Source organism: Dromiciops gliroides, chromosome 2 (genome assembly GCF_019393635.1).
Source record: "Dromiciops gliroides isolate mDroGli1 chromosome 2, mDroGli1.pri, whole genome shotgun sequence".
Classification (NCBI taxonomy): domain Eukaryota; kingdom Metazoa; phylum Chordata; class Mammalia; order Microbiotheria; family Microbiotheriidae; genus Dromiciops; species Dromiciops gliroides.
Window position 1 is genome coordinate 54,090,324 of NC_057862.1, and position 19,940 is coordinate 54,110,263.

The window sequence follows — 19,940 nt, forward strand, 5'->3', positions numbered from 1 at the left end:
ATAACTCCTCACAGGCCTGAAGAAATAAAGGGTCAGAATGTCTTTTCTCCCTAGGTTTTTGATGAGAGGGCAGCTAACTTTGAAAACCATTCTGGAAGACTTGGGGCTACTGCAGAGAAGGCAGCTGCTGTTGGGACGGCCAACAAATCAACCGTGGAGGGTATTCAGGCATCAGTGAAGACAGCGAGGGAGCTGACGCCCCAGGTTTGGTTTGGCTCATTTCTCATTTAAAAATAAAGACAGACTGTGACGAGGCTTCAGAATACTTACTCTTGTCTCCTTCCTCCTCTCCTGTAAACCCATTCGCTTGACATTCTCAAAATTAAACTCTGTTTCATGCCTTGACTCACCCTTTTCATATTACTTTACTGTCCATCCATTAGGTTTTTGGGGAGAATTAGAGAAGACATAAGTCAGGCTGAATTAAAGTCCTAAAATATATTCATGAATCATCAGTTAACTTGATTTAGTGTCTCAGGTCAAGGGGATATTTTCTAAGTTTTGGGCTTTTCCCCATTCTACCAGATTCAAGTTACTTCAACACAATGTTCATTCAATACCTATGGCATGTAGGTTACTATCCTTGCTTCTCGGATTTTATAGTTTAGCAGGAGAGATGGCATAAATAACTGCAATCATTAGCAAGCATTACTATAAAATATTATATTGAAAAGTCCCTTGAATGAGGTGTGGACTAAGAGGCTATGGGGAATACCTGGAGCTGGGATTTGAAACATAGATTCAGCCAGCCACGGGAGCAGCAATGACATTCTGATGAAGAGAACAATGTAAGCTAGTCTTGGAAGCAGTAAAATGTAAGGGCAATTTGGTGTCCCCTTGGAGGAGGGGAGCATCAGATAGGGGCATGGAGAATAATGCCAAATGGAAGAGTTTGATCTTCCCTCTGTAAGCAGAGTGAGGACATGATTTGTTCTGTGTCTGATGAAGATTAGTCTAGCAGTGTGGTGGATGGGTTAGTGAGGCAGAGAGTGAAGACTGTATAGAAGCTTCTGCCCTAATCCAGGCAGGTGATAAGGAGATACTGGCCCAGGATGATGTCGGTAGCAGAGGAGAGAAGATATGATGGCTATTTATTCTAGAGGTGGTATGCTAGCACTTACTTCCTGGTTATGAGAGGTGAGGGGAGAAAGGAGATCCAAAGGTACCAGCAGGGTTTCAGTCATGGAGCCTGACTGATTGATCATGCCACAGACAGAAACAAGGCCATCAGAAGGAATGACAAGCTTATGGAGAAGGGTAAGAGAGTCCTTTGTACTCCAAACCAAAGACTTGAAGATTTGTTTTAGAGTGAATAGAGGGGGTCAGCACCCCCACTTACTGCTTGTAAGTAGCTGCCTTAACCTTTTAATTGGGTTAACACTGCCCCCTCCCATCTGGGCACAGAACTGTCACCTTGTGTTTATGCCTAGCTTTTTAGATCACGTGGAATAGAGAAATTTGTCCGTGTTTAAGATATAGATAATTTCCCTGTTTGTGGTACAGTAGCTAGTTTAAAAATTGAAAGCTACTTCTTAGAAGTTCACTTCATAACTCAGTTCCCAGTGACTTCTTTTTGTGAATAGTGCCTTTCATAAAGCACATGATTGAGTGCAGCACTACTTCCTACTGGAGTTTCAGTAGATATCGGTTTTCTCCTTTTTTCCTTTTCTTTTAAAGGGGTTTGTGTTGACCAGAGCTTATCCCAAGAATAACGTTATATCTGTTGTTAGCATTTTTTGTTTGTTGAAGGGAGACTTTGACTGTAAAATATGGGAGTTAGGGCCTGACCGTAAAGTAGAATTGTGAGTATATACAAGGAAAAAAGTATGAATTTAAGCAAACCATCTGTGTTGTGACTCCTCAGTGCACAGGTTTTGGCTCTCTAGGGTGCACACTTGGAGCAAGAACAGTAACCTATTTCTCCCCTGGCATAAAGCTGCATATCCTTCAGTTTATATCTGGGCATGGCGATCACTTGAGGTTTAAACATGCCTTTGCTATTGGCAGGTCGTCTCAGCTGCTCGCATCTTACTGAGAAATCCTGGAAATCAAGCTGCTTATGAACATTTTGAAACTATGAAGAACCAATGGATCGATAACGTGGAAAAAATGACAGGTAAAGCCTGTGGAAGGTGGTGGCTGTCCTTTGCTCTGTTCCCTAGGGTTTGGAAGAAACCTGAGCAGGAATGGAGATGCAGCCCGGCAGTAACTGGATGAGCGGGGAGTCATGTGCTGGGCCCGCCACTTGGCTGTGCTCAAGCCACTGAGCGGCTGCCTTGCATTCAAACCTCCCTGCTGGGGCTAAGGGGGGGCCCTTTGAGGCTTTCTTGTCTTCAGGCTGCCCCGGGGGTGCGGTAGCCATTGTGGAGGCTCCTGTCTTCTCTTTGAATAGTGTCCCTGCTTGCCTTCAGCCTGGATCTGGTTTCAGTGGATGTGAGGGAGCAGTTTGTGGCTACACTGAGCACTCCTGTCATTTTCAGGGGATTCAGGTTTCATGGAATTACAATAGCGACAGTTTAGCACAACTCATCTCAGTGTTTCATCTGAGCTCTGTAGTGGGTTGTTTGTTGTTTTTTTAGTAACCACCACCAAACCTGAGGCTGCCCAATCGAAGTGGCACCTCCTAGTCGTCTTCATTCTGAGCTGAGGGAGGGATGGGAGAGAAGGGAGGAGATGTGGGCATGAGGGCCTTGTGTTTACCGGCAGCACCTCCTGTGACAGGGTCCCCTAGTAGCCAGAGATGAAAGTGGAGCTCGTGAGGTGTTGGAATCAAGGAAACAGAAACAAGAAGCAGGCTCTTAGGGATATTGGAGCGCTCCTCATGGCTCATCGCGGAAAGGGGGAGCTGCCAAGGAGCAACAGATGGCTGGGCAGTGAGAAGGACAGAGAGACCACACTCTTAGCAGATAGTGTGAAGGTATTGTGGGGATAGTCTCAGATGCATCACTCGCTTCTTCTGGATAGCAGTGTGGTTTGGCTGCCGACATGGAGACTCAGAGGCCATCAATGACTTTCCTTATGGAAGCTGTAAGTTGGTGCGGACTCTTGGCACAGACTACCCTTTCCAAAGGCTGCATTCACTTGGTAGCTTTCGATGCTTGGGAAGACCTTAGAGGAAGAAGAGAGTTTTGAGTGCTGAAACTTCTGTAAAAATTTGTGTGGCCCATAGGACTTGGGAGAGCAGAATCTCATTGTGGTTTCCCTTTCTCTGGTAGGGCTGGTGGATGAAGCCATAGATACCAAATCTCTGCTGGATGCTTCTGAGGAAGCGATCAAGAAAGACCTTGACAAGTGTAAAGTAGCAATGGCTAATATCCAACCTCAGATGCTCGTTGCTGGGGCAACCAGCATTGCTCGGCGAGCCAATCGGATCCTGTTAGTAGCCAAACGGGAGGTGGAAAACTCTGAGGATCCCAAGTTCCGGGAAGCTGTGAAGGCTGCTTCTGATGAACTGAGCAAAACCATTTCCCCCATGGTGATGGATGCAAAAGCCGTAGCTGGAAACATTTCTGATCCTGGTAAGCAATAAGTGACTCATTTCATCTATTAATTTCAGGTGTTATTAGAGTACAACTAGAATCCACTTGCCCCACACTTAATATGCTATAAGCCACAGATTCACCTTGAGGATAAAAGATGGTGCTTTCTTGGGCCACTATCAAGGATCATGTGCTTTTCCTTTCCCAGGCCATCTTTTCTCATGGAATTGAAAAAAAATGTTCTCTCTGCTCTCAGAATATAGAATGCCTTCAGACTAAGTAGCTCTAAGTACTCTGCAGTGATTTTTAACTTTGACCACATTCCCTCCCCAGTAGATACTTAGCTAAAAATTTCATTTGTCAAATATTTACCATATATAATTGATTTGACTTCTCCCACTCTCCTCATGTAGTAAAATGTTTGGATCTCCTTTGCACCCTTTTCATAGAGTCATCTGGCAGACGTAGGGGTGGGTAGTTTATGTGAGATGGCTTTCCCCAAAGGTGCATAACAGTCGTCTTTTGAGCTCATGGGCCTTGTTTTCATTACACAAAATCATGTGACTTTGCCTTAGCTTGGATTTGGTATTCATACCTTCTGCACTACCAACATGGATTTTTAAATATTCACAGTTAGAACTGTATACCCATAGCTTAGATATGTCTGGGTTAGTCTGAGATCACACATTTATGGTCTAGGCAAGTGTAGAGTCTGGTTAATGTTAGGAAAAGAGGCAGGGGGCTGATGCCACAATCTCACTGCTTTCATCTGTCCTTGTCCCCAACCTCCCAGACCTGGGATGTTCTTTGATGCATCCACAGCCAACTCTCCCTTCTGAGCATGCCTGGCTCCAAGCTGGAACCTAGGGAAGCTTGGTTGGGGCACTTCAGGAGAAGAACTAACATGCCAATAGCTAAGTAGAGCAGATAGAGAAATGCGAGAGGGTTGTGGGGCACATCTGACCAATGTGAATCAGACCTTGTATGTCCCTAATCCTGGTGTCACTAGGCATGCTCCACAATCAGGTTCACCTCCTTCAGCTTTCGGTAACACAAACCAGTTCCTCTTCAGGAGATAGGCTGAGAATCCCAGGCTGCTGACCCACTTGTTTGGAAGGTAAGGGTGCTTGTTGTCTCTAGGCCTACAGAAAAGCTTCCTGGACTCGGGATATCGGATTCTGGGTGCTGTGGCCAAGGTCAGAGAAGCCTTCCAACCTCAGGAGCCTGACTTCCCTCCCCCTCCCCCAGATCTTGAACACCTCCGGGTAAGTCAATTCAGTTTTACGACTAGTGACCCCGCAGAGCGTTTATGATTTCAGTGATAGTAGGGAACGTGTGTGCTGTGAGATAGCTCTGGCAGGGAGAGGAACTGTTGGTCGTCACTTTGATTTTGCATAAGGTGGAGTTAGCAGCAGATTCCCTGTGGAAAGGGAGACTAGCTAGAGGGGACCTGTTGTGAGTTTGCTGAATGAACATCAGGTGCCAGGGACTCGTTTTCTAGTCTGTCTCTGGTTGTCAGCAGCACTCATCAAACCTGTGTATCCAGCACACAATCCTTCTCCTGGCTGAATCAGCCTTTCCACGAGTATACCTTGATGAGCAACTTTTTGTTTCCCTTTATCCTCTCAATTAGAAGCCGTAACACTTTAACCTAGCCTCATGGACTTCTGGGAGAGTTGTTTCAGACTAACTGATGGCCTATTGATTACCAACTTGGGGTATCTAAAATTTTTTTCATGAGGACAGAACACAAAATCTGTAGCTGTTTCACTTTGTAACTGGAACCAGAAAAAAATATTAATAATGAAAGTAATTTTTTAAAAACCTGTTGAAGCCACCTGATAGACAGTAGAAATAGCATTCTGTAGGTTAAAACTTTAGGATAGTGGTTGGGCAATAACTTTTCAAGCAAGATAAAGAAATAAGTAAAGTTATTATTTTTTGATACATAAATTCTGAACAGCAGCTTCAGAAAAAGCATCCACTCGGGTTTGGCCCAGTCATTGAAAAATAATAATTTGATTGCTGTCCAAACCCTGCATTTAATTTTGGCATAAAATATAATTTTGTAAACTGGTATAAGTCACATCAGGCTAGATTGAATTGTTTGCTGGCAGTGTCTCTAGGAATGGACCACTTGAATCCTTCCAAGTAGGCTTTTGTCAGGAAGAACTGGGAGAGAAAGGTATTCCTACATGGTGGCTCATCCTAAAGCCCTGACTGTCCTGGAGTTGGAGAATTTTAGAGCAAAACAAATGCTTAGAGGCCATCTGGGCCAACTCTTTCATTTTCCAGAAGTCTGTGAAACCCAGAGGGCTGAGGGAACTCATCCATTCCTTCATGCAGCTTCTTAGTGATGCGGCCGGCCCTGGGACTCAGGTCTCCTGCTTTTAGTCTAATGTTCTTGCTACTAGACAGCCCAGGAGAGCATCCTTGTACTAGTGATGTTGGCGTTGGCATTTGCAGAGCCGAGCTGAACTGAAGCGATTTTTTGGGTTTTTGTGGGGAAATGTGAAAGAAAATTTGCCTCTGCTTTATTTATGTGAGTGGTTATATGGATAGGAGTGAATGGGGGTGTTCGTATGTATGGATGTGAGCGTAGGTCATGTTTGTGGAGTGGCTTTTTCTTTTTGTGGTGAGGGTGGCTATTTAGTCAGCTGGTGGAATTAGAGGAAGGAGAATGCTCTCCCTTGGGACTGCAGTTATAATAGAGTGATTGTCTCTCGCCTAGCTGACAGATGAGCTTGCTCCTCCCAAACCTCCTCTGCCCGAGGGCGAGGTTCCACCACCCAGGCCCCCTCCGCCAGAGGAAAAGGATGAAGAGTTCCCTGAGCAGAAGGCCGGGGAGGTGATTAACCAGCCAATGATGATGGCTGCCAGGCAACTCCATGATGAAGCTCGAAAATGGTCCAGCAAGGTAAGTGTGGAAGGCCCTTCCCAGGCATTCGTAAGGATCAAGATTCATGCTTCAGAGCCTAAGAGAAAGTATCCATGTTGTCAGATTGACTTACATAGCCATTTTCTCTTTCTGATTTTTGTGGTCCTAGATGGGGCCGAATATGCTGAGTAAATTTGAAAGTCTTTGGTGACTATTGGTTTCCTCTTTTATGTGCTGGAGTTGAAGAATGGAATGCATGTAATTTGAGGAGGTGCCTCCTTGGGAGGACATTGGCCCTCACACTGGATAAATCTGGTCCTTCAAAAATCGTCTGTTTATAGGATTATCTTCTTCGTGTGTGTAGGGTGTGCCTGGATTCACTTGCTCATTATTAGTGCCCTGAAACACGGAGCTATTTCTTGGGCTCTTCTGTGGCTGTTCAGATAAGATGGTTCCCTTTTCTTGGGTGTTCTGCAATTGGGGTGGATTGGGCCAGAGAAACTTCTTCTCAACCTTATATCATACATCAGCCAATCAGCTTTAGGCTAGCTTTGGCACAGCAAATGTGGAAATCCAAGTTTTATGTAGTTGATGAGGCTGTGACTGTCCAGTGGACATTCCTGGTAATTAATTCTCGCCTGTTTCCCAACCTATGAAAAGGGAGTCATCTTTCTGGGTAGAAAAACAAGGTATCATTTCTGGCTTGCTGTGAAATGCATTTCTGACCCACATGGAAAACATTAACAAGTCTGACACTGTGGTTTTATTTCATGTCTTGAGGTTTTCATTTTTACACCTTTTCACATTCCTGCCTCTCGAGAATTCTTAGGGAGTCATAGTCCCTCCAGCTTATCCTTCTCAGTTGCTATTCTCCCAGGCTGAGGAAGTGACTTTGTTTTTTTGCCCACTGTTTTCTTAAGCTCCTAGATATGATATCATTGTTGAACAGGCTTCCTCTACCCGATCCTTTGGTTTCCCCAGTGCTGACTGTTGTCAGAGTTTTGGGAGGCAGGAATAGTTGACTTTGAGGTATCTGAATTCTAAGGCTGGTGCTGTTTGCTCTGATTAGGTCATGTGACCAGCTGGGTACATGGGAGGGGGAAGGAGAGCCATAATACCCAACCTGGATACTGATGCTTTGAGAGCCAGTCACATGGTTTTAATTCATGATTTCACTCTTCACAGTCCCTTCATGAAAATGATTCAGCCTCGTTTTTTCCCCTGGTTGTCCTTCATATGCAATACCAGACATTTTCCTAGTGTAGAACTTTCCCTAAACATTCTTTTGCTATTTTGGATTAGCGCCTCCTCTAGTTTGTGGGGACTACAGGCTAATATTTTGTGTTACATTTTTTGTTTTTTTTTTTGGTTTGGGGGGGTTGTTTTTTTTTGCAGGGCAATGAGGGTTAAGTGACTTGCCTAGGGTCACACAGCTAGTAAGTGTCAAATGTCTGAGGTCCGATTTGAACTCAGGTCCTCCTGAATCCAGGGCCGGTGCTTTATCCACTGCGCCACCTAGCTGCCCCCACTACAATTACTTTGGGGGGGGGCAATGAGGGTTAAGTGACTTGCCCAGGGTCACACAGCTAGTAAAAGTGTCAAGTGTCCGAGGCCAGATTTGAACTCAGGTCCTCCTGAATCCAGGGCCAGTGCTTTATTCACTGTGCTACCTAGCTGCCCCTTGTGTTACATTTTTGAACTCTTCTGAGGGCCCTAGTGGGACCTAAACTCATCTGCAGCCTGTTATCAAGCTAATGTGTTGCTTTATCTGTGAACTGGATAGATAAGGTCTGGAAAGAGTGACTTGTCTGTTTTGGACAAGAACAATTTGAGTGACACCTAAACTTTCTGTTATTTATCACAAATGAATAGTAGTACTTGATGTGTTTGCAGATGATGGAATGTGTGTCCCTGAAAATCTTATCTTGTATGACTTAAGTATAGTATGACTAGTATACTTAGAAGTCCATAAAAGCCCAGCTTGGAGTTGGGGGCTCCATGCAGTCCCTTCCAGAGGCATAATGGTTGATGGCATGGTGATCCAAGTCTACCCACGTAACTCTTTCCCTTTCTGCTTTTTTGCCCGTTAGGATTTGATATTTGGTGCTGTCTGATGTGTATATTCTTTGTATTCTGGGCTTCTGTTAACTTCTCTTTTTATTCCTGAAGGAAACAGCAATCCATGCCTGGCAGCTGCTGAGCTGACCTGTGCCTCTTCCTGGTCTTTAATGCAGAACAGTGTCCACATGATCCAATGGAGGGGTCACTTTGTTCTGCTCAGAGCAGCTTGCTGACCAGTCTCAGCCTTCTGGGTGCACTCATTTCTTTCATCTAGTGTCATTTTTGAGTTATTGTTATTTGCTCCTCAGAATGTTCTATTGTGAGTGTTGCCTTTGGTCCATTTAACTCTGGCAATAAGTATATGAAAGATGAATATTGTTTGCTTAACTACTTCTATCAAAAAATCTTACCCTTTTGCATGGTTCTGTAGGGTTGGACGCTGAATGCTCCCTTTCCACAAATCTGTGGTTCATGCCCTGGAAATTCTGATATTTTCTTTCCAACTTGGTGGAACTTTGGTTACTAAATCTGCTGAGGCTCCATTTCACACTAGTCTCTCAAGTCTTCCTGCTTATACTAACTCTGTCCCTGTTTCTCATCCTTCCTGCTACCCGAAAAGCCGGGTAAAGAAGCCTCGGAGAAAGGTGTAGATGTAGCTGAGGCGGATGTTGCTGATGAGGTTGGGTTTCCTCTCCCCTCTGACAATGAAGATGATTATGAGCCTGAGCTGCTGTTAATGCCAACCAATCAGCCGGTTAACCAGCCCATTCTGGCCGCTGCTCAGTCTCTACATCGAGAAGCAACCAAGTGGTCTAGTAAGGTACTCGTTGGTATCCCTCCCAGTGGGGGATTGCTCCAATTGCATCCGGCCATGTTCAGCACTGACACATTGCATCACCTGTGATCTGCGAGAGCCCCAGGAGTCTGGATGGGGTGGTCATCTGTCTGTCTGCACCTCATTGTCAGAACTGAGAGTGGCTTCACAAGTTCATTAGGTTTGCCAGTGCCAGATTAATTAAACTGCATTTGTATTGGGGAATGGGTTGGGGAGAGGCTAAGGGGAGACATCAGCTCACTTTTGAAAGGCTTCCTTTTTCCCATTTTTGTCATTTTTACCCCGCTGACTTCATAGCACTAGTTAGCATTTCATAACTACTTGCAAAGCCATGGGCAAGTCTCTCAATGAGTTTCCAATCAGGAGCCATTGTAGACTAACGAAGAAGTCACTGGACTGAGTCTTGTGCTTTGTGCCTCTGCTATTTTCATCAATGGCTCAGAGACCAGAGTGAATCTGGACAAGGAATGGCTTTGTATGGCAGAGTCTTTGCTGCCTTGCACTTGGCTGTCTTGCAAATGCTGGCCTTGACTGAAGGCCATCCTCCCTTCATTTGTCCACCTATCATTCACTCCAGGGGGAGGGGCTTGATTCTGTAGGGCAGAACCAGCCAAGCCTTGCACCTGGGGGACTATGTGCAGATATGTATTTGAGATACTGGTTACCAACTGGTTTTATTTTCTCTTTTTTCAAACTGTTATGCTGCAAAGTGTAAGGTGTTTGGTATGTGATAACTAACACTTGGCTGCAACATTTCCTAACCAAAGTCATAAAATGCTAGGATGATCATGGGTCTGCATTTAAGAGTTGGCCCCTCTGGTGCTCATCTGACATGTTTCTCTGGTGTAGAATCCATCCTTCCCATGGTCTGTGTGTGAGTGTTTGTGTGTGTGCTCATGCGTGCACGTACTTTTTTTAGCCACCATCATTTGTCTAAAGTGGCCCCCTTTCTAACTTAGATGACCAATCATTGGTCAGTAGAACTTGTGACCTCTTACATTGCACTTACTCTTTTAGGACCCTGCAGTGACATGGCTTGGGTACACAAAACCCAGCTTGAAGACTGAGGGGAAAATTACTAGATCTTGGCTTTTTGGAGGTTTTTAGTGTTAACCTTTCCATTTTTGCTCTTCTGCTATTTGTGGGCATCACTAATGAGATAAAAGCAAAAAATGAATTATTGGGTAAAATCCAGCCCTACTTTTCCTGTAGTGAGTCCCATTGGGTTTTATAGAATGAAGATGCCCAATCCAAGGACTAAGTGTTGAGCAAAGGGTGATGGGGGTCTCTTTTTTGGCAGATGGCAGTTGATCTCTGGGGTCTTTTCAGGACCTGTTTTAATTCTCACTCATGTTATGTGATTCCTGATGAATCTCCAAATCTGATTTTGTCCGTCTTGAGTTTCCCACCCTCTAATTGGACATTTTGCTTTTACTTTCTTGAAGGAACTGTAGGATTGACAAGAACAAAGAGGATTGACCTCCTTGAATGTGGAAATTTAAAAACAGTTCTTTTAGACACTGTGACTGGCAAGAAAGATGGGAGGCAGAGGGGTGAGAGCTGTAGTTGTCTGCTCAGGAGGCAGTCTCTTTCCCCTTGCACAATACCACCCATTGAGGATGCAGAGTTCTTTGAAGTTTTAGAACTTCTGGCTTAGCAGGGAGAGTGCATAACTGCAGCCTCAAAGAGAGGGTCCAGCAGAGCAGGGTCTTGGGTGAATGGTGGCAGGGTTTGAGGCTGTCCTCTCACTTAGTACTTTTCCCCTCAGGTCAGCTCCCCTGTTTAACCCCCGTACCAGGGTGAAGTGCCCCTCTAACCAGTCGCTTATTTATCAGTGTGATTAACTCAAGACGCTGATGTGCTCGTTAACCACCCTCGAAGGGCAGTCCTTGCGTCAGACTAACACCCAGAGATCATCTCTTTTCAGCTGTGAAGCTGGTTCCTTCCCATTGTTGAGTGCTGGGGAGAGGACCCCATCTCACTAATCTCTTTGGTCCATTTCCCCGGTGCTGTGCATGTGGCTCTCGAAAGGTTGATTTCCTTTCCTTCTGTCCCCTCAAGCAGCTGACCGACTACCTGGTCTTTCCTCCGTGTACTCTGGCCTTCTTCCCTGGTCGTGCTGGCTGGCTGAGCTTTACTCCATGCTTCTGCTTCTCCTTAGGGCAATGACATCATTGCAGCAGCCAAACGAATGGCCCTGCTGATGGCTGAGATGTCCCGGCTGGTGAGAGGGGGCAGTGGCACCAAACGGGCGCTGATCCAGTGTGCAAAGGACATCGCCAAAGCCTCTGATGAGGTGACGAGGTTGGCCAAGGAGGTGGCGAAGCAGTGTACTGACAAGCGGATCCGAACCAATCTCTTACAGGTATGGGAGGAGGAACAGGGAGCAACAGACTAACACAGGGTGTGAGAGGAGGAGACATGAGGCTATGAGTCTACCAGAAGGATGGAGAGATTGGGGGAGGTGGAGAAGGATGCACTGAATAGTTTATCAGATGAGGGAATTTAAATGAGTCCTTTTCTGACCAAATGGACAAGTGTCCCAGGCTGAAGGGACATGGTGGGATGTGGGCCCTCCTGCATTTTATTTTGTATTAACAAGAATCTCCCAATCTCTAATTTTAAAAGCTGGAAATCTCAGGTTATCTTTGAGGAATCAATTTGGGGCACCAGCTGCAGGGTAACCGGTGGGTAGGAATAGTCCTGAGCTGTCATTATAGACATTCCTCTTAACTATGGCTCCTAACTGAGTAGTTCAAGTCCATGGCCGTTTTTTCTCTTCAGGTGTGCGAGCGAATTCCAACCATCAGCACTCAGCTCAAAATCCTGTCCACAGTCAAAGCCACCATGCTGGGCCGAACCAATATCAGTGATGAGGAATCAGAGCAGGTGAGTACTAGACCGGCTTCTCTGTTTGCCAGTACACTTCGCCTCTGGAATGATGAATCCTGGAATGTTCTGCCACTGGTTTACTATTGGGGAGGCTCTGAACCTTCTCCCTTCCATGTTGCTTCCACCACAGACCGGGAATGAGGGAGTTAATAAAGAAATAGGGGTTCAGTAATTCAGAACATCATAGCACCTTATTCAGTGACAAAGCACTTGCTGAGCATGTTCTTTAGCTAAGAGCTCTGGGCTGAATGCTGGACAGAGGACGTGTGGCCCTGAGCCTTCATCATCAAGGAGCTCATAGTCTTAGTAGGAAGATATTTTATCATCTTATTATTCATTTTTCATGTGGATTAGAAGGAAGTTTATGAGGACTAAAATGCTCCTCAGCCCAGACAGGGACTGTAGGAATCCAACACCATCACTGAACAGTGTGGAGCCAGTCTTGGGTCTTTCTTACGTAGGTCTTATTGGTGTTGGCCCCGAGACCCCCACTATAGCATAGTGACAATAGTAGGGCAGCAGTAATTATGTCTGGGAGGCTGGGTATGGTGGTGCCAGCAGGCCTGTGATTTTTTTTTCCCCCCATTTTAATTTATTTTTTTTCTGTTACATGTAAAGATAGTTCTCAACTTTTGTTTATACAGACTTTCCCATTTCAGATTTTTCTCCCTCCCTCCCCCCTCCCCTAGATAGCAGGTAATCTGATATAGGTTGTATATATATATACACATAATAACATTAATCCTATTTCTGCATTAGTCATGTTGTAAGAGAAAAATCAGAGCAATGATGAAAAACCTCAAAATAGAAAAAACAACAGCACCAAAAACAAAAGAAATAGTATGGTTCATTCAGCATCTATACTCCACAGTTCTTTTTTTTTTTTTCCCCTTGGATTTGGAGATCCTCTTCTATCATGAGCTCCCTGGAACTCTTCTGTACCATTGCATTGGTGAGAAGAATATAGTCCATCACAGTAGATCAACACTCAATGTTGATGATACTGTGTACAATGTTCTTCTGGTTCTGCTCATCTCACTCATCATCAGCCCACACAAGACCCTCCAGGTTTCTCTGAACTCCTCCTGCTCATCATTTCTTACAGCACAATAATATTCCATCGTATTCATATACCACAACTTGGCCAGCCATTCCCCAATTGATGGGCATCCCCTCAACTTCCAATTCCTTCAGGCCTGTGATTCTTGCTGCGAGGGGAGGCTGAGGCTGTTGGGCTACTTATGTTAAAAAGTTCCGAGGTATAATAAGGCAAACCCCAACACTGCTGCACCCCTGGGAGTGGAGCTCTGCCTAAGGAGGAACAGATGTGCCCCTGGTTGTAAAGGTGGTTTTCCTAACCAATCAGCTTTGGGATCAGGCCTTTCTAGTCCTGGGTGAGAGACTAGTCTGTGTCTCTCCATCTCCCTTTCCCCATGTAATCACACCTCAGGATCGTGCTGCTAGGTTGTCATCTCTGAACTGAAGGGCACTGTCTCTCTTTTTCCAGGCCACCGAAATGCTGGTTCACAATGCCCAGAACCTGATGCAGTCTGTAAAGGAGACTGTCAGAGAAGCGGAAGCAGCTTCCATTAAGATCCGAACGGATGCTGGATTCACTTTGCGTTGGGTTCGAAAAACTCCCTGGTACCAGTAGCTCCAAGGGCAGCCATCACCCACCTCCCTCTCCCCCATGCTCCAGTACCCCCTTCCTGGCTCATAGACTCTTCTCTAAGCAGGAGGGAATGTGTCCTGAGGCCCTGGCAGCTGCTGGGGGTGAGGGCTTGGTATCTAAAACCCAACATTTGGCCTTTCCATGTTAGATGTTTGTATTCTCCTCTGCTTTGGGGGATGTATGTAATGTCTCCCCCTAGAAAAAGTCTGTATTCTATTCTCAGACACCCTTGTGTACTCTTCTCCCTGTAACCAGCCTGGGACTCTGGCTCTTGGACTATTTACGTAAGCTCACAATTCAAGTAGGAACACTACCCTTGCGTCCTGCCGGACTATCCCTGGATAGGAACCTTCTTTAATTGCAGTCCCCCTACCCCAAGCCCTGTCCCTGTACCTCACTCACACGCTCTCCTCTCTGAGGCTGTGGGGCTGAGCAGGCAGCCCACAAGAAGGAAGTCACTCTGCCTCTGACGATGTGTTTGCTGCTCTGGAGACTGCTGGTGATCCCATTCAACCCCAGAGCCGGTGCTCTTGTTCTGCGTTCTGTGGGGATACGAAGCCCTTCTGAACGTGGGCTGGCTCTGCTGTAGGAGAGGAGCCCGGGCCCTTGCAGAGACCCGAGGCAGATGGCCCTAGCGCCATTCCCTTCCCCCTCCACCTTTCCTTTGCTAGTTTCCAAAAGCACAAACTTTACGATTTCTTTCTCTTCTGAGTAAATCATGGAATCACATGTAATGGTATGAATCATGCTCTGAAGTGACCCATCTATTCCAGGGAATCTTTGGAGCCATTCCAGGGGGTGGGGGGTGGGGGCATGCGTTTTCCCCTCCCAAACACTGTGTGTCCTGATGCTCTTGACTCTGCTGTTTTGGGGGCAGAGCAGCCAGGGCATTGTCCAGTGGGGCCATACCTGGGCACTGCATGCTTTGTCACTGCCCCGCAGAGGACTTTGCTGAGGCCTTAATGAAATGCTGCATTGGAGTGTTTGGCCTAATCGTGTTCCCTCCACTAATTTTTCTCCCTCCCTGATGGATGTGGAGGACATTTAGGTGCTTGTTTCTGGAACTCTGAAACATCCCTCTTTCCTAACTCAACCTCGGACTGACTCTTTTTTGCCCCAGTGTCGATTAGTGTGGAAGAAGGGCCGTCTGTGCTGGGGCCTCTCCAGCTTGAGAGATGAACCCACAGACTCAAGCTTTTTCTGGTCTGGCTGTGCAGGAGGCTGACAGTGAATTACTGATGGGTGTCTTCCACACCTAAAAATTACTGCTATGACTAAACCGGAAATAGGTCTCCAGAGGTGCCTTCAGTGCAGGTCAGGGGACATAGCAAGAGGGAGTGTGTGGATGAAGAGCCAGCCCCTTCTGCCTCCCCACTTTGCACTGTGTCCTGAAGAAGGAGCTAAGTGGGTAACATTTCATTCATTACCCGTGTCACCTGTTTCCTGGGATCCCTGCTGAGTATCGAAACACCTGCCTGGTACATGAGAGAAAATCAGATGGTGAAAAGGACTGAGTGAGAGCTTTAACCTGAAGGTCCTTGCTTTTCTTCACTTGGGTTGGATCCCAATGTCGAATGTGTAAACTCTGTCTTAAGTTAGTACTGTACATTTAAGCTTCCTCTTTTTTCTTTTTAACTAATGATGATGGGTGTTCTTGAGGTCCTAAGAGTACTTAGTACTCTTAGCACAGTGCCTGGCACATAGTAGGCGCTTAATAAATGTTGATTGATCGATTGATGGATTGATGATAGAATCTTAGAGTTGGGACCTCAAGCCATTTATCTAGTCCAGCTCCATAACTTCTTTAGTTGCTTATGTGATATAAATGCAATATTAATGCCTTTAAAAATGACTCTATGCCAAAGATCACTTTTTGTTTTATTAAAGAAAGATTGCTTAAAGAAACTAGGAGAGATCATGTTTGCCATTTCAGTTCCAGGGTTCTAGCCATGCTGCAGGATACTTTGTGCTGGTTGTGGTTTTCTCCCTGCCGGGGTTCCAGATTGGGTGAAGCAGATTCAGAAATATCCCCTGAACGCTGGTTAGAAATATTACCACTAAAATAACTGTGTTTATATAAACTAGGATTTGTTATATGCAAAGATTTTCTGCCACCTCTTTTGTTCTCTTAAAAATAAATAAAATGAATTTGTATAAATAACTGAATAGATGTGTTATTTTAGTAGTACTAATTTTGAGGTAAGGCCATTGGGAGATTTGCACAATTAATCTGTAAAGTGTTAATATTCTGGGTTAGATTTGAATTTATTTAATTCTAATACCTCATTGCAGTATGTCTAGGAACCAGCATCATGTCAAACGAAAGTTTGAGCTAAAAAGCACAATGCCTAGGTGGTTGTTGGTTCATTAAAATGGACAGTTCTTGAGTTTGTTACAATCATAAAGTGTTAGAAAAGGTGGGAATGATGGAGATTGGCAGCTGGGGGAAATCAGCTGGGAACACTATAAAGCCAGTTTATTGAGGTCTATTTCTACCCAGGAGGTTTGAAATCCCACACTCGATTGCTTCAGTTTTTACAAGGGATTTATGTTAACAATTGGTTCAGGTATCATGTAAAAAGATTTCTGAATTCAGTCCCAAGATCTGGGTTGGGAGACTCAAGTCTGCCTTACGAGTTTTATTAGTTGGGCAAATGTCAACCTGAGCCTGTTTTATTTGCAAAATGGAGATAGTAATATTTCTACTATTTGACTGCTAGGGTGTTTGTAGGATTAAAAGAGACAATAATGAGATGTGGATTGGCTTTTGAAATTGCAGTGTTAGATGCTATTTTTCATAAACAGGAAGTGCAGGATTTGAATGAGCTGGAGGGGAACTGGGCAAACTCAGAAAGGAATTCCCACTTTAACATACCCAACAAGTGATCACCTGGCCCCTACCTGAAGACCTCCGAAGAGGAGGAGCCACTGCTGGTCTGGGGAACACTCTTGCTCCCAAGACTTTTGAGCTCACAGTCCTGGACCATCTCCATCAGGATCTGTGGGAGGAAGTGGTCAAGATGGTTGTGATGGTTGACCGGCCTGGCACATTCTTGTCTTGCTTTGTAGGAGGCAGTGGGTGGGGATGGCTGACCCCTTTTCCACAGAGGGAGGCGGTGGTGGTGTACCTGGCACCTTACTACCGCCTGTCTCCAAGGGTACCAGCTGCTTCAATTAGGCTGACCTGCCTTCTCTGTAGGTGACTTTTAGACAATTATATCTTCCTGGTCCTTCCTGTCTTCTCTTCTCCTGATGAAATATACCAAACTCCTTCAGCTTATCCTCTATTACATAGATTCAAAGCCCTTTGTAGTCTCGGGGCTGCTCTCATCTGGACAATAGATGCTTGTGTATGTCATTCAGTAAGTCAACAAGCTAGGGCACTGGATAGTAACGTTACTGTGTGCCAGGCACTGGTGCTAGGCTCTGAAAATACAATTACAAAAAGAGTCACTGCCTTCAAGTAGTTTGCCTTCTAAGGAGGGAAGACGACACACAGAAAGGTACCAGTTAAATGAGGGGAGAGGGAGATGGTGCAGGGTCATGGCAGAGGAAAACTGGAGCGTAGCCTAGAGAATGAGATATGGCTATCCCAGGCATCCTCCTTAAATGGAGGTTCTGGGAAAAGCTGCAGGAGCAGAGGGTGCTTAGAACATGTGAATTCCTGGCCTGGAATGAAGTGTCAGGATAGAAGAGGGAGTCTGGAATGCAGGCTGGAGAGGAATGTCCTGCAGCTGAGATGTGACTGGGGCCTAGTACAATGGGATCATCACCTTATTAGCTACTCCTTGATTAATCAGGCCCATGACTGCAGGTGTTTTGGATGCCACATTATACTGAAGTTCATTCAATCTCCCAGAACTCCTTCAAACTGCTAGCTATATCTCCTCCACCCTGTACTTATGAAACTGACTTTTCACATCACAGAGTTTAATTTATCCCCATTGACTTATCTTACTAGATTTAGACCAATACTCTAGCCTGCCAAGACCTCTTGGATTCCTAAATCTATCCTCTGGCATTAGCAATGCCCTTCAGCTTTGGGTTGTCTGTCCGCACATTTGAGAAGATACCATCTATGCCTCAATCCAAGTTATTGATAAAGAATGCTGAAAAGAGGACCCTGAGCTATTCTACTGGAGAACTTCTACCATGATGACTCTAACCACAAATGACTACCTTCTGAGTGTAGCCTTCCAACTGGTTTTGAATCCATATAATATTAGCTACTCCTGTAGTAGTAGTGAGAATCAGATCCAGAACAGCCCTTCCACTTTGTGAAAGAAGCGGTTATCACTAAGGGATGCTACTAGCTCTCCTTTGGTAGAGAGCTTTAGTGGACACCTGGATAATGGAAGTTCCTCAGAACTGCTTTTATCATCCACCAAGCTTGTGATGTGTTTCTCAAACCCCTCTATTTCCTCTTTCTGTGCAGTTTGTCCACAGTATACACAATGACAAGACTTTTGTTTGTCCCTCTGCTGACTTTCATCCCAATGCTAGACTTCCCCACTCCTGGCATTTTTCCTACATCAGTACACCTTGGTATATATCACTCCTCCCACCTCTTTTTAACTTAGCCTGTTTTTTTTTTGTTTTTGTTTTTGTTTTTTTTGCAGGGCAATGAGGGTTAAGTGACTTGCCCAGGGTCACATAGCTAGTTAAGTGTTGAGTGTCTGAGGCTGGATTTGAACTCAGGTCCTCCTGAATCCAAGGCCAGTGCTTTATCCACTGCACCACCTAGCTACCCCCAAGCCTGTCTTTTTTTTTTAGTGAGGCAATTAGGGTTAAGTGACTTGCCCAGGGCCACACAGCTAGTAAGTGTTAAGTGTCTGAGGCCGGATTTGAACTCAGGTACTCCTGAATCCAAGGCCAGTGCTTTATCCACTGCGCCACCTAGCTGCCCCCAAGCCTGTCTTTTTTAAGAAAGTCTACCCCTCCAGAGCCATATTCGGGTGCTGTGTGATCCCAGTAAATATGCACTACCTAGGAGGTCAGATTCCATTGTACATTGCTTCTGGACTTGCCTGGGGCTAGCAGAAGTGGCTTCCTCTAGGATATGAAGGAATCCTCAGTCCCTTTTAAATCAGCAGAAACAGCACTCCCTGCTGCGCCGCCGCGCCTCCCCCCCCCTCCCCCCAAGAGTTGGGCCTCCAATGCTTTTACCTGACCAAAGTGCCTTTCCTACCAATGAGTATAAGGTTGAGAAGAGTGGATGGAAATGACCCTCTAGCTGAGGCTCTTGATGACGAAGTCAGAAGGGTGTCTTCCTGTGAGATTGTTTTTGTCTTCTCTGCTTCCTGTGCTGACTCCTGTATACTGGAGAAAGCCCTTCCAGAATGATCTTACTTTTGGCCTTTTCCCTCTGGGCTTGAAGTTCATCTGGACGAGGGGCTTGGAGGAGAACTTGAAGACAGACACCTTTCATTCATTTCTAATCCTGTGATTCTGATGCTACCAACTCAACTCAAGGAAGAAAGGAATTCTTTACTTTTACTCCATGTACTCTGGTGCTTACCTTCAGCTAGAGGTGTGGTTTGGTTACTTTGCTAAAACCATCTGGTGCCTGTATCTTTCTAATCAGAGCTGTCTGTCCAGATGACCCTAGTGTATCACAGGAGTGTACACAGCAAGCCAACCTTTCTGGGAAGTTGTGAAGCTAACTCTGTAATCTGTTGGAATCCGTGTTAGGAAAAAAAATATATCTATATACTAACTACAAAGAGCCAACCCATGATTTGTTTTCAGGACACACTCCTTTACAAATATCAGGAAACTGAAGATTTTTGGCTTGGTTTGAACTATGTGCTTTAGAAATCTAAGTGCTATTTTTAAGTTCTGAACAGGGCTTTGTATTTTGTGGGAAGAGTGGTTTTAATTACCTTCCACTACTCAAATATCTGCGGTCAGAAAGGTGACACTTGTTTTTAGGAGAGATAATATGCATGGCTGTTGACATGTCCAGAACTGGTGTTGGCTAGTGAGAATTGGGCAGGAGGGGATGTGTAGTTCAATTTGACAGCTCTGAAGAATGAATTGAAATGTAATCCTGTTTAGAGCAAAGCTAGCCCTGAAGCCTGGCACATCTGAAAGTTCAATCAATGCAATCAGTCTGTACAGTCA

At 45.2% G+C, this 19,940-nt stretch overlaps 1 protein-coding gene across 4 annotated transcripts in view; it reads left to right on the forward strand.

Annotated features, from left to right (window-relative positions):
* VCL (vinculin) overlaps positions 1-16,350 on the forward strand; it is a 118,282-nt gene extending 101,932 nt beyond the window's left edge. The window contains exons 14-22 of one of the 4 annotated variants that reach the window (XM_043983335.1): positions 55-204; positions 2,008-2,116; positions 3,216-3,518; positions 4,620-4,744; positions 6,211-6,396; positions 9,038-9,238; positions 11,415-11,618; positions 12,038-12,142; positions 13,653-16,350. In XM_043983335.1, the coding sequence (XP_043839270.1) occupies positions 55-204; positions 2,008-2,116; positions 3,216-3,518; positions 4,620-4,744; positions 6,211-6,396; positions 9,038-9,238; positions 11,415-11,618; positions 12,038-12,142; positions 13,653-13,799 (1,530 nt within the window). In that variant the 3' untranslated portion in view covers positions 13,800-16,350. The remainder of the gene's footprint in view (positions 1-54; positions 205-2,007; positions 2,117-3,215; positions 3,519-4,619; positions 4,745-6,210; positions 6,397-9,037; positions 9,239-11,414; positions 11,619-12,037; positions 12,143-13,652) is intronic. The other 3 variants (XM_043983336.1, XM_043983337.1, XM_043983338.1) reach the window with 3 other exon arrangements.
* Positions 16,351-19,940: the final 3,590 nt, after the last annotated feature.